Below are 14,895 nucleotides of genomic sequence, written 5' to 3' on the forward strand. Positions count from 1 at the left end.
AATTTTTTAATTGAAAATAGTAAAATTAACTGTTTAAAACAACAGTTTACTTTATAGATATATATCTTCTTTCAAAATTGCATTGGTTTTGGTAACAGTAACAAGAAAGGAAGTCTTGTATACTACTTCTAAATGAATATACTGTTTATTTACAGTAACAGAGGATTAATTCCTCTTGTTACAGCTAAAGAAAGCAAATGGACTTTTTTTAGTCACTTCCAAATTATCATGAAAGAGTCTCTCGACTTTGTGGCTTTACAGTATGCTATTTTAATTTAAGTTGAAGACAGTTCAAAACAGATTGTTGTAAAGGCTATTTATTGATATTTGCAATCATTTTTCCAACCAGAATGTCAAGTTTTGAGCAGTTTCAGTTCGACTTTTACCAGTCTAATTATACCATAGAGGATCAGGAAGAAGGTTGCAACAGCTATGGCTCAGACAAAAGCCTCTGTGAAAGCAGAAAGTAAGTATGGGGGTTGTTTCAGCTTCCCTCATTAACAAGTGGTGGTTCTGGGGCTGGCCTTGGGACTTGAAGGAGCAGGAAGGATGTTCAAGACATCATCTAGACTTTCAGAAAGGCAGTATGCCTATAATGCCTATGAGTGAACTTTTCTTTTAAAAGGATTTGATTTTATGCTACTTTTATTAATGTACGTGTTACAGGTTGTTTACCTGAATTTTTATTAATGTACATGTTACAGGTTGTTTACCTGACAGGAGTAACTGAGCTTCATGTTATTAATGTGAAATTTAGAGTGCATATTGCAGGAAATTCTTTAGGATCCTTCCGAGATTCAAGAAAAAAAATTCTAAATGTGTGGTTCTTTCATTAGCAGTATGGATGTATCTGAGGAGTTTCACCCGTCTGCTGGGCACAAAAGTCGCAAGTGGAAGTCGGTGTGGTGGGGTACGTGGTTCTGGTGGGCTGGCAAGGGGCTCTGCTGGGTTGCAGAGGAATCTGCAGTGATGCAGGGGCAAAGGCAGCTCAGCACTCATTACCACAGAGAGCATTGTACCCAGAAAACCTCCAGGTTCCCCAGATTGAAGGTGAAGTGCAGGTGGCATGTGGTGAGTAGCTCTAAGATGTTTCTCACTGCAGTTACGAGTTTGGTTGTGCTTTGCTTTTGTCCAGGAGCCAGACAGAAAAGCATCCTGCCCCTGGGGCTTTTGTCCCATCAGACATGCTTCCATCCCCTCAGAGCTACACGGGCCAGATTCTGCAGCCAGCATACAGTCCCCACACTCCTCCTCAGCTCGGGTATGTCGACGGATTTGACGAGGAACCCCCTTTGCTGGAAGGTAAAACTAATCCCACAGACAGCATTCCTGGGGGTGCCTCTAACTTTTCTTTGCCAGCTAGTGGAGCTCAGTAGAGAAACTGCAGCAGAGCTAGCAAGCCATGTGAGTGCAGCCAAAGCTCCTGGCCCCCAAACCTGCATTTCTCCTTCTAATTCACCATGGACTCATCCTGCCTTATGGCATTGGGCAGATATAGAGTACCACCACTAGATGACAGCAGAACAACAGTTTTGCATTCACCTTTCCAAAATTGTTTCCCACTCTTGTGTTTATCCTGCATACATATTGGAAAATCTATAATTAATAAACATGGATAGTCATCTCCTTTTTTGCATATCTAGTAATAGATTTAGTAGTTTGCAGAGTCACTTGTTTCAGTGGGAAGGGAATTAGAAAATCTGCTTTCAGTTTCAATTAGTTGATCATTTAACTATATGTGCAATGCCATTCTTTATGATGATTGACCATTCTAATACTAGTGGCTGATTTTGTCACTACTAAAATAATTGTGCTACATCAGGGGAAAAAAAAAAGCAAAATTTGTCTGTAATTATTTCAACACGACGTAAAACAAGGATATTCAGCCTGCTAGTTTGGCATATGGAAAGCAGCTGGAGTTTTAACTAATCAAAAGGGACTACTACTGCCTTAAAGCCAGCAAAATCATTCTGTTTGATATAGATAACTGCTAGATCTCTACCTCTAAGACCTCCAACCATTTAACTCCCCATGTGGTTCACCCTGGGGAAAGGATGCAATACAACTGCTTGTGATCTGCAAGGCTTCAGAGGTATTCCTTTCTGTGCACCACATGAATCAGACCAAAAATACACATTTTAATGCAGAATAGCTTTATATATACAATGTTTTGGCTGAGCTCATGATGATGGAGAGGTGGAACAAGATAAAGACTTGGCTTTCCAAACAGATCTAACACACTGTCATTCTCAGTCACTCTGGCAACAAATCTGAACCTAACTTTTCCCTTACCAGAGAATCTCAGGGAAGATGATTACTCCTGCAAGCTGAAGTGTTTCTCCAGAAGTTATAAGATAAAGCTTTGCCCTAGCAAAGTTAATGACAGGATTCACATCACCTTTAATGGGACAGAATTTTGTTCTGTTTCCATGGGTCTCACTAATTATTTTATAAATGCAAACATCCCCCCTCAAAAAAAAAAAAAAAAAAAAAAGCCCCAAAAAACCGAAAGAACCAACCAAACAACAAAACCCTAAGCTCCTAAGCTTATAAAGCACTGTATGAAGTAGTATAAACTTGCCTTGAAGGGACAAATGTCATTTTAAACTGCTTTTGGCAGTTCAGGATTAAGACACATTTCTTGTCAGATTTTCCAAAATTAAAGCATATATCTCTGTCCTCAGTGCTGTAGAGTATCTTAAATTCTTAAATTTATTGTTAATTAATGTGTTTTTCACCATCTAAGTTAGTGTAGCATTAGATATGTGTGTTTTAAATATAGGAAAAACACGTATTAACTCAAAAATGCTGAGGCCATTTTTTGCTTTGCTGCCTAAAATTTGATTTTATTAATTAATATTCCAGTTTAGAATGAAAGCTGACTCTCAAATATACTGAGTATATAGCAGAGACATTATGTTCCTACTGCAGAAAATGTCATCCTACAATATTATCTTCACTGAAGCATTTGTTTGTAGTTTTGAGGTATCTAATGGGTTTTTGTAAAAGTGTTGTTTTCTTGTGAACAATTAACAGTCCTGAAATTTCTTGTTGCAGAACTTGGGATCAATTTTGAGCATATATGGCAGAAAACATTAACAGTTCTAAATCCAATGAAGCCTGCAGATGGCAGCATTATGAATGAGACAGACCTCACTGGACCTATGGTTTTCTGTTTGGCCCTTGGAGCAACATTGCTGATGGTAGGATGTGGCAGAAATCTTCAGGGATTTCTTTTCTAACAAGCTCATGCCTAGGTGATAATGAGTGTGAAGTTGCAGAAGATGTAGTACTGAAATAAAATGAGTCATTTGCTGACGGTTGTTCTGGGATTAGGTATTAAAAATTCTTCCTACTTTGAAAGCCCTCGCATAAAATTTAAATGTAATGTAAAGGTGACACAGGTAAAGTGATGTATTACTTCCAGTGGAAAGAAGAGACCACATCATTTTTGGGGTGGGATTTAATATGAACAAAAGGACAGATCTGTGCCGTGTATAATCTGGAGAGGCTCTGAACAAGTTTTAAAGGAGGGAATAAAAAGAAATAGCAGGCCAGCCCAGTTTTTCTAACGCTCTTGCTACTTTTTATGAAATTATCTTCTTTCAATGTTATTTTAGAGAGTGCAGAGACACATGGACTAAAAAATATCTTTTTATACAACTAGAATAACTGGAGAAAAAATAAATAGAAACAGTCTTTTTTCCCTCCACCCCCTTAAATTTGCAATACCTTCCTATAAATTTTACTAGTGCTTTCCTATTTTATATTCTTTGTTCTATATTGTCTGCTTAACAAAATATAGCAACCTGTATTTGACCTCCTCCTTCTCTATGAATATAGCTTTCCAATAGGAGGAAAGTTTAACAGGATTGTGCAGAACTCCAAATTCATCTATATATCACTGACAACCGAAGCTCTCCAGTGTTGCTGAAGTACAGCTCTGATTGCTGGCAGCAATTTATCAGGCAGGGATAAGGTGGGACCATTCTGAGAAGGGCTTTACTGCTCTGCAACTGAGAGGAAAGGGGCTCTAATTCTCCATTTCCTCTGTGATAAATAGTGCTGAATCAGAAGAATTTTGAGAGTTCTTACTCAATTTGTAATGTCAGTGCAGTGCCTTGAATGTGCAAACTGCAATATAAATGGCAAGTAGTATTATTATTTATGTTCCTATAAAAATAAAAATCTTTTAAAAGGATAGAAGGGGCAGGAGGAAAGGGAATAAAAGGAAAAGAAGACAGGCTACTTTCCACCTGGAGAAATAAATGTATGAGGGTAGTAGAAGGAGAAAGTTGAATTAATTATAATCAAGAAAATTAAAAGAAAGCTAAAAGAAAGAATAGAAAAAAACTGTTTCCTGTTGATTTTTCTCCCTGAATAGCCAACAGTTATAATGAATACTAAACTATTATTATTGAAATAAATTACTTTAATTATCATACATTTTCTGGGATATTACGCATTTTAGGTGTCATTAGAAAGCCAAGTATTTTCAGTGTTCCATATTTAGGGGAGCAGAACACCTCTGACACAATCCATGTTTTTGTTCCATAATTTCGCTGCAGTAAGTCTATAGGTCTATCTTAGAAATTCAGGCTACCATTCCATCTCAGATGCATTTGAATACTAACATGTTTCTTCAGCTGTGTAAACTACGATATCCTTCTGTACTTAAATAACTATCTTCTGATGGCACCAGGAACATAATTTGGTTGAGAGTTTGTTTCTAAAAATAATGTATACATTTTCTTTAGTTTCAGCTTTTTAACTATGGAAAATTATGCAAAGATATTCTTCAAAGGGTAGCAGTTCTTTCAGAGAAAAAGAGGAAAGGGCTGCTAGGCTGGCAGCAGTACTTGTTCTTCCTCATGTTGTTGTAAAACAGGGCAGCTCCATTATAGATAGAGAAGCAATGGCAGCACAAGATTTAGCACAAGCCCATGTCACCTGTTTTGCATTTTACAGCATCATTTATACAAAATCAGACTTCCCCATTTGCTTCAGCTAAAGGGAGTAGTACCCACTCCAGGCAGATGCAAACAAGAACAAACAAAAAGTCTGACTTTCTCCTAACCTTGCTTCTTCGGCAGGACAAATTTAGCTCTTTCCATTCATCAGAGCCTGTCAGACTAATCAAGCCTGATTCTGGTTTTGCTTACATCACTGTGAACTGGGAGTATTCCCGTGTGTGTGAGTCAATATATTTACATATGTTAAGTAAGACTAAAATCAGAACCAACATGTACAGTTGCTTTTTTTTTTTTTACCTTCTCTCATATCACAAATCCGATATTTCACCAATTGGAGATCTCAGCTAGCTGCTGGTGCTACTGCTCCCTTCATCTGTGGCTCAGGAACTTTTTAATCTTAAACTAAGCTAAGGAATAAATGGTGCTGTGTAGAACAGTTAAATGCACTGAAATAAATAGTCTAAAATACAACTTGTAGTTGATGCATCTGCTTTGAGACAGAACTTCACTTGGTGTGTAGCAAAGGCTGCCCCAAAGCATTGTGTGTGTTAAACTTACTTATATTCTTAATGACTGAAATTCTAGGTGATAAACATCTGATCTAGTTGATAATCATCTGAACTCTCCCACAATATTTCTACCTATCATTAATTTCATTTTTTCAAACAATTTTTCCTGATTATTTTATACCACTAGCATGCAAATACCAACAAAAGAAGTCTGTACCTAAATAGGAAGATTTATTATGCTGTAATTTCAGGAATAGATTATTCTTTATGGTGGAAGACAGTAATTGGGGAAAAGGCCAGGATACTGGAAGGATATGGGTGACCTGGCTGTACCTGACTTAACCTTGAGGACAGGGACCAGAGGAGAGCTCAGCAGTGAGCCAGGTCTGTCTGCAGAGAGGATAATGTTCCTGATCTAAAGTCAGGTCTTATTAACTCAGGTTGCCTTTCATGTTCATGCACTGCTCTCCAACGAGAGCTAGTGAGCTGCCACCAACCTGCAGCATCAGGACTTTCAAGCTGTGTCATCACTAGGAGAGGCCTTCTCCACAGTGATGCTTTATGTCTGTCCAGCTCAAATATTGCTGACATCCAGTGATCAATTTCCACATGCATGGATACAGGAAGAAAGGCCAGAGAAGGGTCCTCAAAGATTTCCCCCAGATTTCAGTAAAATGTATGGATAAGTAAAGTCAGAGGTCTTCTCAATCCTCCTTGGAGGATCATGGGAGATAAACTAGCAAATATCACCAAAAATGATAAAAGCTTCAACAATGTTTCCACCTAATCCATCACAACAGAATCCAACCATAAGCCACAGCATTATTAGGAAACTGAGACCATCTAGTAGTTTTGAGTCTTATGTATGTGTGTCTTATATGCAACTATATGTATATATATATACATACATATATATATACACACATACATACATATATATATATACACACATATATATATAAATAAAATATATAGCATGTGCAAAATATAGATTGTGTGTGTGTGTGTGTATGTGTGTGTGTGTGTATAGAAACACACTTGTGTTTTATGTATGAACATGTACCTTATTACACATCAGGAAGGCGATGTATAGTGGCCCTTTATTTGCGAAGTTTACTCCATGGTTCTGAGTTAATGGTTAAGTTCCAGGTCTGAACTTTCTCCCTCATAGGTGCATTCTATCATTAGGATACAAAGTCCCAAGATAAAAACAGATTTCTGATTTATGAATGTTTTTCTGATGTACAGATGTGAGAATGAAGGCATTACATAGCCAACATTCAGTATTTAATTTGTTAGAAGCTTGAAGGGAGACAAAAACATATTTAGCAGTCTTTTGTGACTGTTTATTTTGGGGAGTGAACAATGCCCTTATGCCTGGAGGTGATCCTTCAAAATGATGGCAGAAGATGAAGGAACTGGTGGTGCTGTGGCCACAGTTGCCTGTTTTACTAGCTTTGGGTATAAATTAGAAAACATCAAGCTCCAGGCTGCCAGGCTGGTACCTTTCACAGGCAATAAATTCAAACAAAGGAATAAAACCTAGAAGGAAAAAAAAATCTGGTATTTTTTCATTCGTTAGAACAAAAAAAGAACACAAGCTGACAGTTACTACTGAGTTTCATGTTGAAATGTTGTATTGGTCTAAGCACAGAGATGTATCTTTGTCATGGTAGTCAAGGGAAAGAACAGTCACATTTGCCCTGAAAATTACCATAGTTTAAGCAAAATTTTCCTAATATTTTGCAGATGTGCTTAAAACTGAAGGTTTGTAATAAAATGTGAAGCATATCATGTAACCTGGGTCATCATATTACTCAGGACATATACACTTATTGTAAAGATGTTTTCTGATCTAAACTGATTTTTAATGACCAAAATGTACTTTCCATAATCTCTTCTTAGTTTGTTGCCAGTTAACCTTTCCCAAGTCTCCCAACCAATTCCAGTTGTGTTCAGAGCCCAATCAGTAAGACTGAGTATCAACCTTGTAACTTTAAGTTAGAAAGAAGCACATTTTGTCGATTGCACCTTGGAATTATTTTTATGCAAAAATCACCCAAAAGTATCGCCAGTGGTTCACAACTGATGTAGGTGAAGGAGAGAGAGCGTCAACAACAAGAAGTAACAAACCTAAACCTAAATCTGCCTTCTGCTAGCATTTTGTGATCACTGCTCACTTCTATCACCTCATACTTCCTCATGTTTATTCCAGGCAGGAAAAGTTCATTTTGGCTACGTGTATGGGATGAGTGCCATGGGGTGCCTTGCCATGCATGCCCTGCTGAACCTGATGAGCATCTCAGGGGTCTCACACGGCTGTGTCGCGAGTGTCCTGGGCTACTGCCTGCTGCCCATGGTCATCCTGTCCTCTTGTGCTGTTGTCTTCTCACTGCAGTAAGTACCAGCCTATGGCAACAGCAATCCTGTGAAGGGCAGTAAGCCAGTTGGCTGGTGTTGTGCAAAATATTTTATAAATGGTCACATGGTAAATCTTTGCTTCTGAAACTCTGACACCAATTTTTTTGCATGTATAGGTGGAAACAGACACAGCTGGACTGTATGTGAGAGGGCTGGTACACATTCCTTTTGATACGAGTCTTTAATTCCACTGCTTTCCACTTGGACTGAGAGTGCTGTTGATTTTTGCAGCAGCCTCAGTTGTGATTTTTGTTTTGCAGAGCCAACAGTGGCCAAACTCAGGTATCAATTTTAAAAGCAACTGCTGGACTTTGGCTTGATATAACTGGTTGTCCTGTTTCTCTTTTGTTCATAGCATCAGGCTTCCCATCTTTATGTTTCCTTTCCTACTGACTTCTGTGGGACAGAATGAAATAGCCAAGTAACCCTTAATGATGTGGAGAATTAGGACAAGCATTTAAGATACAGTAGACTTGTGTATTCTCTGGTATAGTTGTGGTACAATTGCAAGCCTGAAAACAACTGAATACTTTGAAAACCCAAATGCGTAGCGGTGCATGTATCTGTGCACATGTAGGGGGTTGTTCTGTCATATTCTCTGAATAGGAAATTTTTGGCAAGCCTCTCATTCCTCCTCGTTCAGTAAGCCCTTTGAGACACAAGTGTTTATCTCCTTGTTCACACACAGCAAAGTACAAGCAAGTTCCAGATCTTGCCTGAAGGCCATAAGCCGTGCTTTTACCTATTGTTAACATTTTATTAATGATGGTTTGCCTCCTTAGTCTGTTTTGTCCTCTCATATTTTTAACTCTCCAGTCTGTAACATATGGAACCTAGAAGCTGATTAATGAGAAAATGCCTATTTGTTTTCTTTGGAAAAGCATCAGTCTTACGTATGTATATATATATATATTTTTTTTTTTTTTCCCCCAAGAAAATTATGTGGTGCAATGAAGTTTTGGTGAAATTCTTGTTACATGTTTCTGTGGAGCTATGATGGCTTAACCTGACAATATTCCATGTATTAAAGTGTTTTTGAGCTGTCTTTGCTAAGATGAATGATAGTGGTGCTGAAGAATCTGTTTATTCTCTGTTCTCCTACACTTCCCATATTTTCTTGATTAACCTGTTTAATAATCCAGCCTAATAAAATGTGCAGATATATAATTGTAAGACAGATGGGGTGAATTCCAAACCAGCTGTTACAACTGTGCAGGGTACTGTTTTCTGTACATGGAATCCCCAAGCACACACCACATGTTTGTAAAATGCTGTGAATTTACAGAAAGCACATCTTTTGAAAATCTATAAATACTAAAATGTGACAGTCTTTACAAAATTGAACTGATGTTTCTAAAATGAAGTGGTGACATTAAGTACCTATTGGCAGGGTTCTGAAGTCCTTTCTCATTTGGTATATGAAACTGCTTGAACAGAGCAAGTACCAAGGTTAATTATTGCAAACGTTATTAAAATTAAGTGGCAGCTTTCAAATCCAACATACATTTCGTTATTTTTTTTTTAAAAAATATTTTAAATAGTAAAAGAAAGAGCAATGCATCCATGAGTTTAATAATATGTACAAAAATCATTACTTCTGTTTCAAAGTTCAAGGAAATAATCTGAATTTTTTTCACCAAAGATAGACACAAGATAATGCATTCATCTATGGCAAAGATATATAGTAATCTAATAATTTTCAATTTTCATGATTAGTTATTTCCCTGTAACTAAATAAAGCAAAATATGGAACATTTTAAGTACTGAATAGTACCAAGGACAAAAACAGTTCTCTTACCCAAATTTGCATGGACCTGGAATTGTTTGTGCCAATCTATGCTATTATCATGTGTATGCTGTTATCATGTGTGAACCCAAGTTTATTAGGCCATCTTTCTGGGAGAAACATCAATAGATTTTTTTGCTGCAGAAAGCAACAATTCTTTAATATCAAATCCCCAAACAGGGTGGTGAAGCTACTTCCTTAACTAAACAATGAAGGAAATTATTGTAAGCATGAAAAAAGAAATTCTTAGACCCTGCTGAGGCAAAGGACCTGTTTGGTGACAGCATCTGCAGGGTGTGAGAGAAAGAGAAGTGGAAAGGATCCATTCACATGTGCCTCTCCATCTCACACAAGTACAGCCCCAGTCCTCTTGGTCACTGTAAGCATGCCATGTGCTTTTTGCCCTTTTCCCACGCTAGAGGATTTGACCCTCATGGACATACCAGACACAAAGCTCTCTGCCAAACCATTCTTTCTAGTAGCAACACCTTGTTAGATCAAGTACTGAATTTGTAGGTGCACAGTGGTACCTCTTGATTCCAATATGATTTTTATGCCTCCTTTCCATCCTGCTCTCTTCCAGTCCTGGAACAAGACATGAGAGGCCATTGGACTTCAGCGCAAGGCAGAGCAGCCATAGCTCTCAATTGTGCCCCATTGTGATAGCCCCCTAAAGAATCATTATGTTAGCTGAAAATTGTCGTTGCACAGTATGTTCCTATTGCATCAAATCTCTCTGCCAGCATGGGTACCTGCTCAAAGAGCCATCCATACCAACTCTGAATTTCTGGCTTACTGTTTAGGTGAGCAACTTGTTGTCTCTTCCTGGAGGAGAGGTCAGAAACTTGCTTTGCAAAGCCCAGTGGAATTTCCATAAATGCCACTGTATAGGTTTATAAAACACTTAAACTGAGGATATTAAATCACATGGTCTTATTTTTAACTTGTTGAAGTTGCAATGAGGTGCTGAGTCACTGTAAAATCAATTATTTCCTTCCTTCCTCAAAGGCCCAAGAGCTGGCAACACCAAGTACTTATCAGCCTGGTGACTGGATTGCTAAGAAATCAACTATTTTATGTGATGTGAATACGTTAAGTAAACTAAGTCCATTACATAAGGACAGTTTTATTCATCCTGGTTTAGTTGCAATAATTATATTATTGGAGATAATTTCTGATGAAAGGACCTACCTGAGTATGTATACACAGTCTGTTTTTCCCTTCTGCTTCTGTTATGTTGATGTTTTGAAGAGTGAGGCACCAGGAAGGCCTTTAGGAAGTGTCTCAAAGTCCTTGAGACTGACACAGCAAAAGTGTGTAAAGCAGCTATCTCGTTATGTACTTCAGCAGTGCATTATGCACATGATCTCATGCATTTTACAGAAGCAGGCTGCAAATAGAGTGCAAATAAAGCATATGTGAAACATTATTTATTGGCAAGATTTTGTTCCCACAGGGTTTAATAGTGAGTCCTCTGTAATCTGCAGGAGTATTTCAGTGAGCTTTTAACCATAGTCCCATAATCATCAGTTCTCCAGGGCTCCCTGCTCCTGAAAGGGGGCGCAGTGGAACTTGAAAAGGGCTCAGCTGACACAAAGAGGTAGGGTGGAAAGGCACACTCCTTTCAGTGTTCAGAGAAGGATGCCAAGATAAGCAAAATATTTTTCCTTGATGGTTCTTTTCCCATTCCTTACTTTGTACTCAGTGTACTCCGTTTTTTAAAAGGCCAGTCAAGCTTTTTCCTAGGAGACCTTTCTGCCCATCCGACTGGTGTGAGTCTCTCAGAGCCTCTCCTGAGTGTCTAAGGCACACTTAAAATCTCTTCTCTGTGTTACAGAAATGCAACTCCTCCAGATCATCAGGCTTCCTGATGGAAGAGTAGGTCTGTAGTGTCATTTCAGAACCTAGCAATTTCTGTAAGATTATTTTGGCTGAAATAGGAACTTGGCTAAATTTAATATTAAATTTTAGCAGCTGCATATGCTGGAGGCCCAGAAGATTTATTTGTAAATGTGCAGTCCTTTTAGCAGTACTTCTGATGAAGCTTTTATCCATGCTGAACATATTAATTTTCTGTTTATGGTTACAATTTTAATTTGCTCTCCTGCTTGACTTTCGTTGGGTCAGTTAGTTCTTGATCCTCCCATTGACTGTCACCTATCATGACATGTTGCTAGACATGAGCTTGAGTTTGGTAAGATTTGATGCTACATTTAATAATATGCAGACTCTGTCATGTTTCTTTTGTGGTTTTTGTTTTCTCCTAGGGGGATCCCAGGAACTGTGTTTGCTCTGTTTATTATTGGATGGTGCAGTTTGTCAGCCTCCAAAATTTTTACATCTGCATTGGCCATGGAAGGACAGCAGCTCCTGATTGCATACCCATGTGCTTTACTTTATGGACTTTTTGCACTTCTAACAGTTTTCTGAGATGTGTTTTCTGGTAGTCTTCTTACAGTCTGTTTATGGTTGTTCGAGGGGCAAGGGTTTATTTACTTATTTTCAGTTTGCCTAGAGTTGTGCTAAATTCCATTAACTAGATTCTGTGACTTACTGTTTTTTTTCCTAATGGCTGATAATGAAATAAAAAAATCAAGCTAACAGGTCGATGGCCTTAAAATAATGGTGTTTTGACCGTCTTTCAGTTAAAAAAAAGAAATTATTTTCTTGAGAACATAGTAAAAGTGGAAAAAAAAGGAAATAAATTATAATTAAAATAAAAGAATTGTTATGATTTAAAAGTATTTATATTATAATATATATGCTAGAGAGTAACTAGAATGCAATTATGTAAATATTTAATGGACATAGTAAATCAAGCTAAAATGCAAATTTATTTGTTTTTAAGAAACCAGCTTACCATCTTATATAATTACTAATTAATATCCGGCATTTATATGTTTGGGTTTGGGTGTTTTATTGTGACAGAGGACTGCCTAAGTGACCCTGTTTTGTGACGTTGAAGAGCTGGCCAGCAGCATGCTGATACAACATAGGGAGCCTATGAATGTTGTCTTTTTTTTTTTTTTTCTTTTTTTTTCCCTTCTTCTTTTTTAAGAGGTGCTGGTGTCCAAAGCACCATTGTGCTGTTTTTAATGAACAGTAACGTTATATTTTAAAATATTCACTAAACCACTGCCTACTGTAACTGCAGGACAGCACCACACAAAGTAAAGGTAACCCCTAAAAATGTCTCCTGAAAGGAAGAACAGTATTTGAACAGGCAAAATACAAATCTCCATGATTTTATCTGCCCTTCAAAAATCTATTTGCTGTTTTCAAGGGAACTAAGCATTTATATAATGGCAATAAAGCACAGAATGCACAAGATGATATTTTAAAATATAGTTGTAGAAATATCGAGCCATCAAGAGGAATTGGAGACGGGTGCAGTCACAACATGAGAAAAATCTAAGTATGAAGTAGAAGGGAAAATGAAGGTAGGTGTAGAAAGAACTAGGAAAAGTAGATAGATGAAATAAATGGAAATGTGAGGGAAATAAATGATAGCGGATTATTTCTTCAGTGTCTTATGGCATCTTTCTTCTTGATGCATATTCTTATGATCTTGATTATCCTCAATTGATTGTTTTGAACTCTTTAGTGATTTATTTACAAAAAATTTTCTTCCTACACAGAGGGCCAGTGACTCTGGGACAGAGGGTCCTGATGCTGGAAGCACTTAGGCAGTAGCTTAATATGGCAAAACTGTTCAAGAATACACAAAAGTTGTTGCATTCCTAATCCTTTTCATATCAGTTTGTCCTCAAGCTAGTGACTCTCTTTCTGAATTGCAAGAGCCTTTGGCAAAAATATTTACCATTGCTCTCATATTTGGGTTTTTTTTAAGAAGTCTTATGCAAGCGATTCTGGAATTCATTTTACGGAATTCCAGCAGAACTAGTCCAGATTAGAGGTCATGAGAAGTAAACAAAAGGTAATATATATTTAGTTAATTCCTTTAAAAATCACAGCTAATTTATGGGAAAAATTCTGCATTTATCCATTTCTTTACTGCAAGGCTATGAAAATGGAGAGAACAGAGGGAGTAGAGAGGCCAAATGGGAGGCATGATCCTGCAGCACATTGTGGCTACAACTAGGCAGGATCTACTTGTATGCAAGTGGGAATTGTGTGAATTTGGAAGATCAGCAATTGTGAACATGACAAATCTGGCCCTGCTGTATCAGGGAGTAAATCTGACAGTAGTAAGGCACAGATAAACATGTCAAGTGACTGTAGGGTATGGATATAAAAATCAGGAGCTTTGATTTACCATGCATTAATGGCATTCTCATATCTGAATGGGGACAGATTCATATGGTTGCACTAGTTGTAGAGTTCAGAGAAGATGGTTTAAAAATACTCAGATCCATTTTTGTCCTACACTTCCTATTATCATTCATACTGTCTAAAATTCATACTGTATAAAATGGCTCTATTCTGCAGCACTTTATGTTCATTCTCATACTGATCTGCATGATATGAATGGCAGGGGAAGCAGTGAATCGAGCCATCAATTTGTCTTTTGATGTCATAGACAAGTCAAATTATGGGGAAAATGAGCACCTTTAAATTTTGCCACAACATTTACAAAGCGAATGGTAGTCTAATTATAGTTTTATGTTTATTTTCTTCGAATTTATTACTTCCTCCTTTTCTTCACTGAGACACATCTTCATAATTTTGAATGCCAAGATGTTAATTCCAGTAACATCCCTTGCATTACTGTTTTTCTGTGCCAATTTCCTTTTACCTGCTCCCAAGGGATTTCCAGTAAGTGGCACATGCTGGTGCTGTGCTCCCAGTATGGTGTCCTTCAGGAATCTCTATGCTGACTGAGAAGGTTTAACTGCCTTAGATTCCTTCTGCTTTGAAACAAGATTCCTCATTATTACCCTGCTCTCCTTTCTGAAGGTCAGCTTAGCCATGGTGGTGCTTTTGGCCGTGTTATTCTTGTGTGTGCCACCTAAATCTAAAAAAAATATCATCACTATCACAAACTGTTAGTTCATCAAAAGTAAGCATTATTTTGATCTAAGATCAGTTTAAAACATGTATATTTGGTAATGAGCTCCTGTTCTGACTCTCTGGACAGGCTTTTCCAACATCATTTATCTTTCTTGTATTTTCTCTTGCTAGGCCCCTCATATTTAACTCCCTCAATCTTTCCATTAAAGTTTAAATACAAAGTTGGCAAACTGTT

General features: G+C 37.5%; 1 protein-coding gene across 1 annotated transcript; it reads left to right on the forward strand.

The window, feature by feature from the left end:
* Window positions 1-350: 350 nt before the first annotated feature.
* Window positions 351-12,303, forward strand: YIPF7 (Yip1 domain family member 7). Its single transcript, XM_033060704.1, has 5 exons — window positions 351-466; window positions 1,136-1,302; window positions 3,058-3,203; window positions 7,698-7,879; window positions 11,957-12,303. Exons 1-5 carry the CDS (start codon window positions 351-353, stop codon window positions 12,117-12,119), a joined length of 774 nt encoding a protein of 257 aa, XP_032916595.1. The 3' UTR covers window positions 12,120-12,303.
* The last annotated feature ends 2,592 nt before the right edge of the window (window positions 12,304-14,895 follow it).

The sequence above is a fragment of the Catharus ustulatus genome, chromosome 5 (genome assembly GCF_009819885.2).
Source record: "Catharus ustulatus isolate bCatUst1 chromosome 5, bCatUst1.pri.v2, whole genome shotgun sequence".
Lineage (NCBI taxonomy): Eukaryota > Metazoa > Chordata > Aves > Passeriformes > Turdidae > Catharus > Catharus ustulatus.

Coding starts and splice junctions, on each gene's coding strand:
- YIPF7 (XM_033060704.1), top strand. CDS start 351: ATGTCAAGTTTTGAGCAGTTTCAGTTCGACTTTTACCAGTCTAATTAT. Junction 467..1,135: donor AGCCTCTGTGAAAGCAGAAA/GTAAGTATGGGG, acceptor GCTTTTGTCCAG/GAGCCAGACAGAAAAGCATC. Junction 1,303..3,057: donor GGAACCCCCTTTGCTGGAAG/GTAAAACTAATC, acceptor TTCTTGTTGCAG/AACTTGGGATCAATTTTGAG.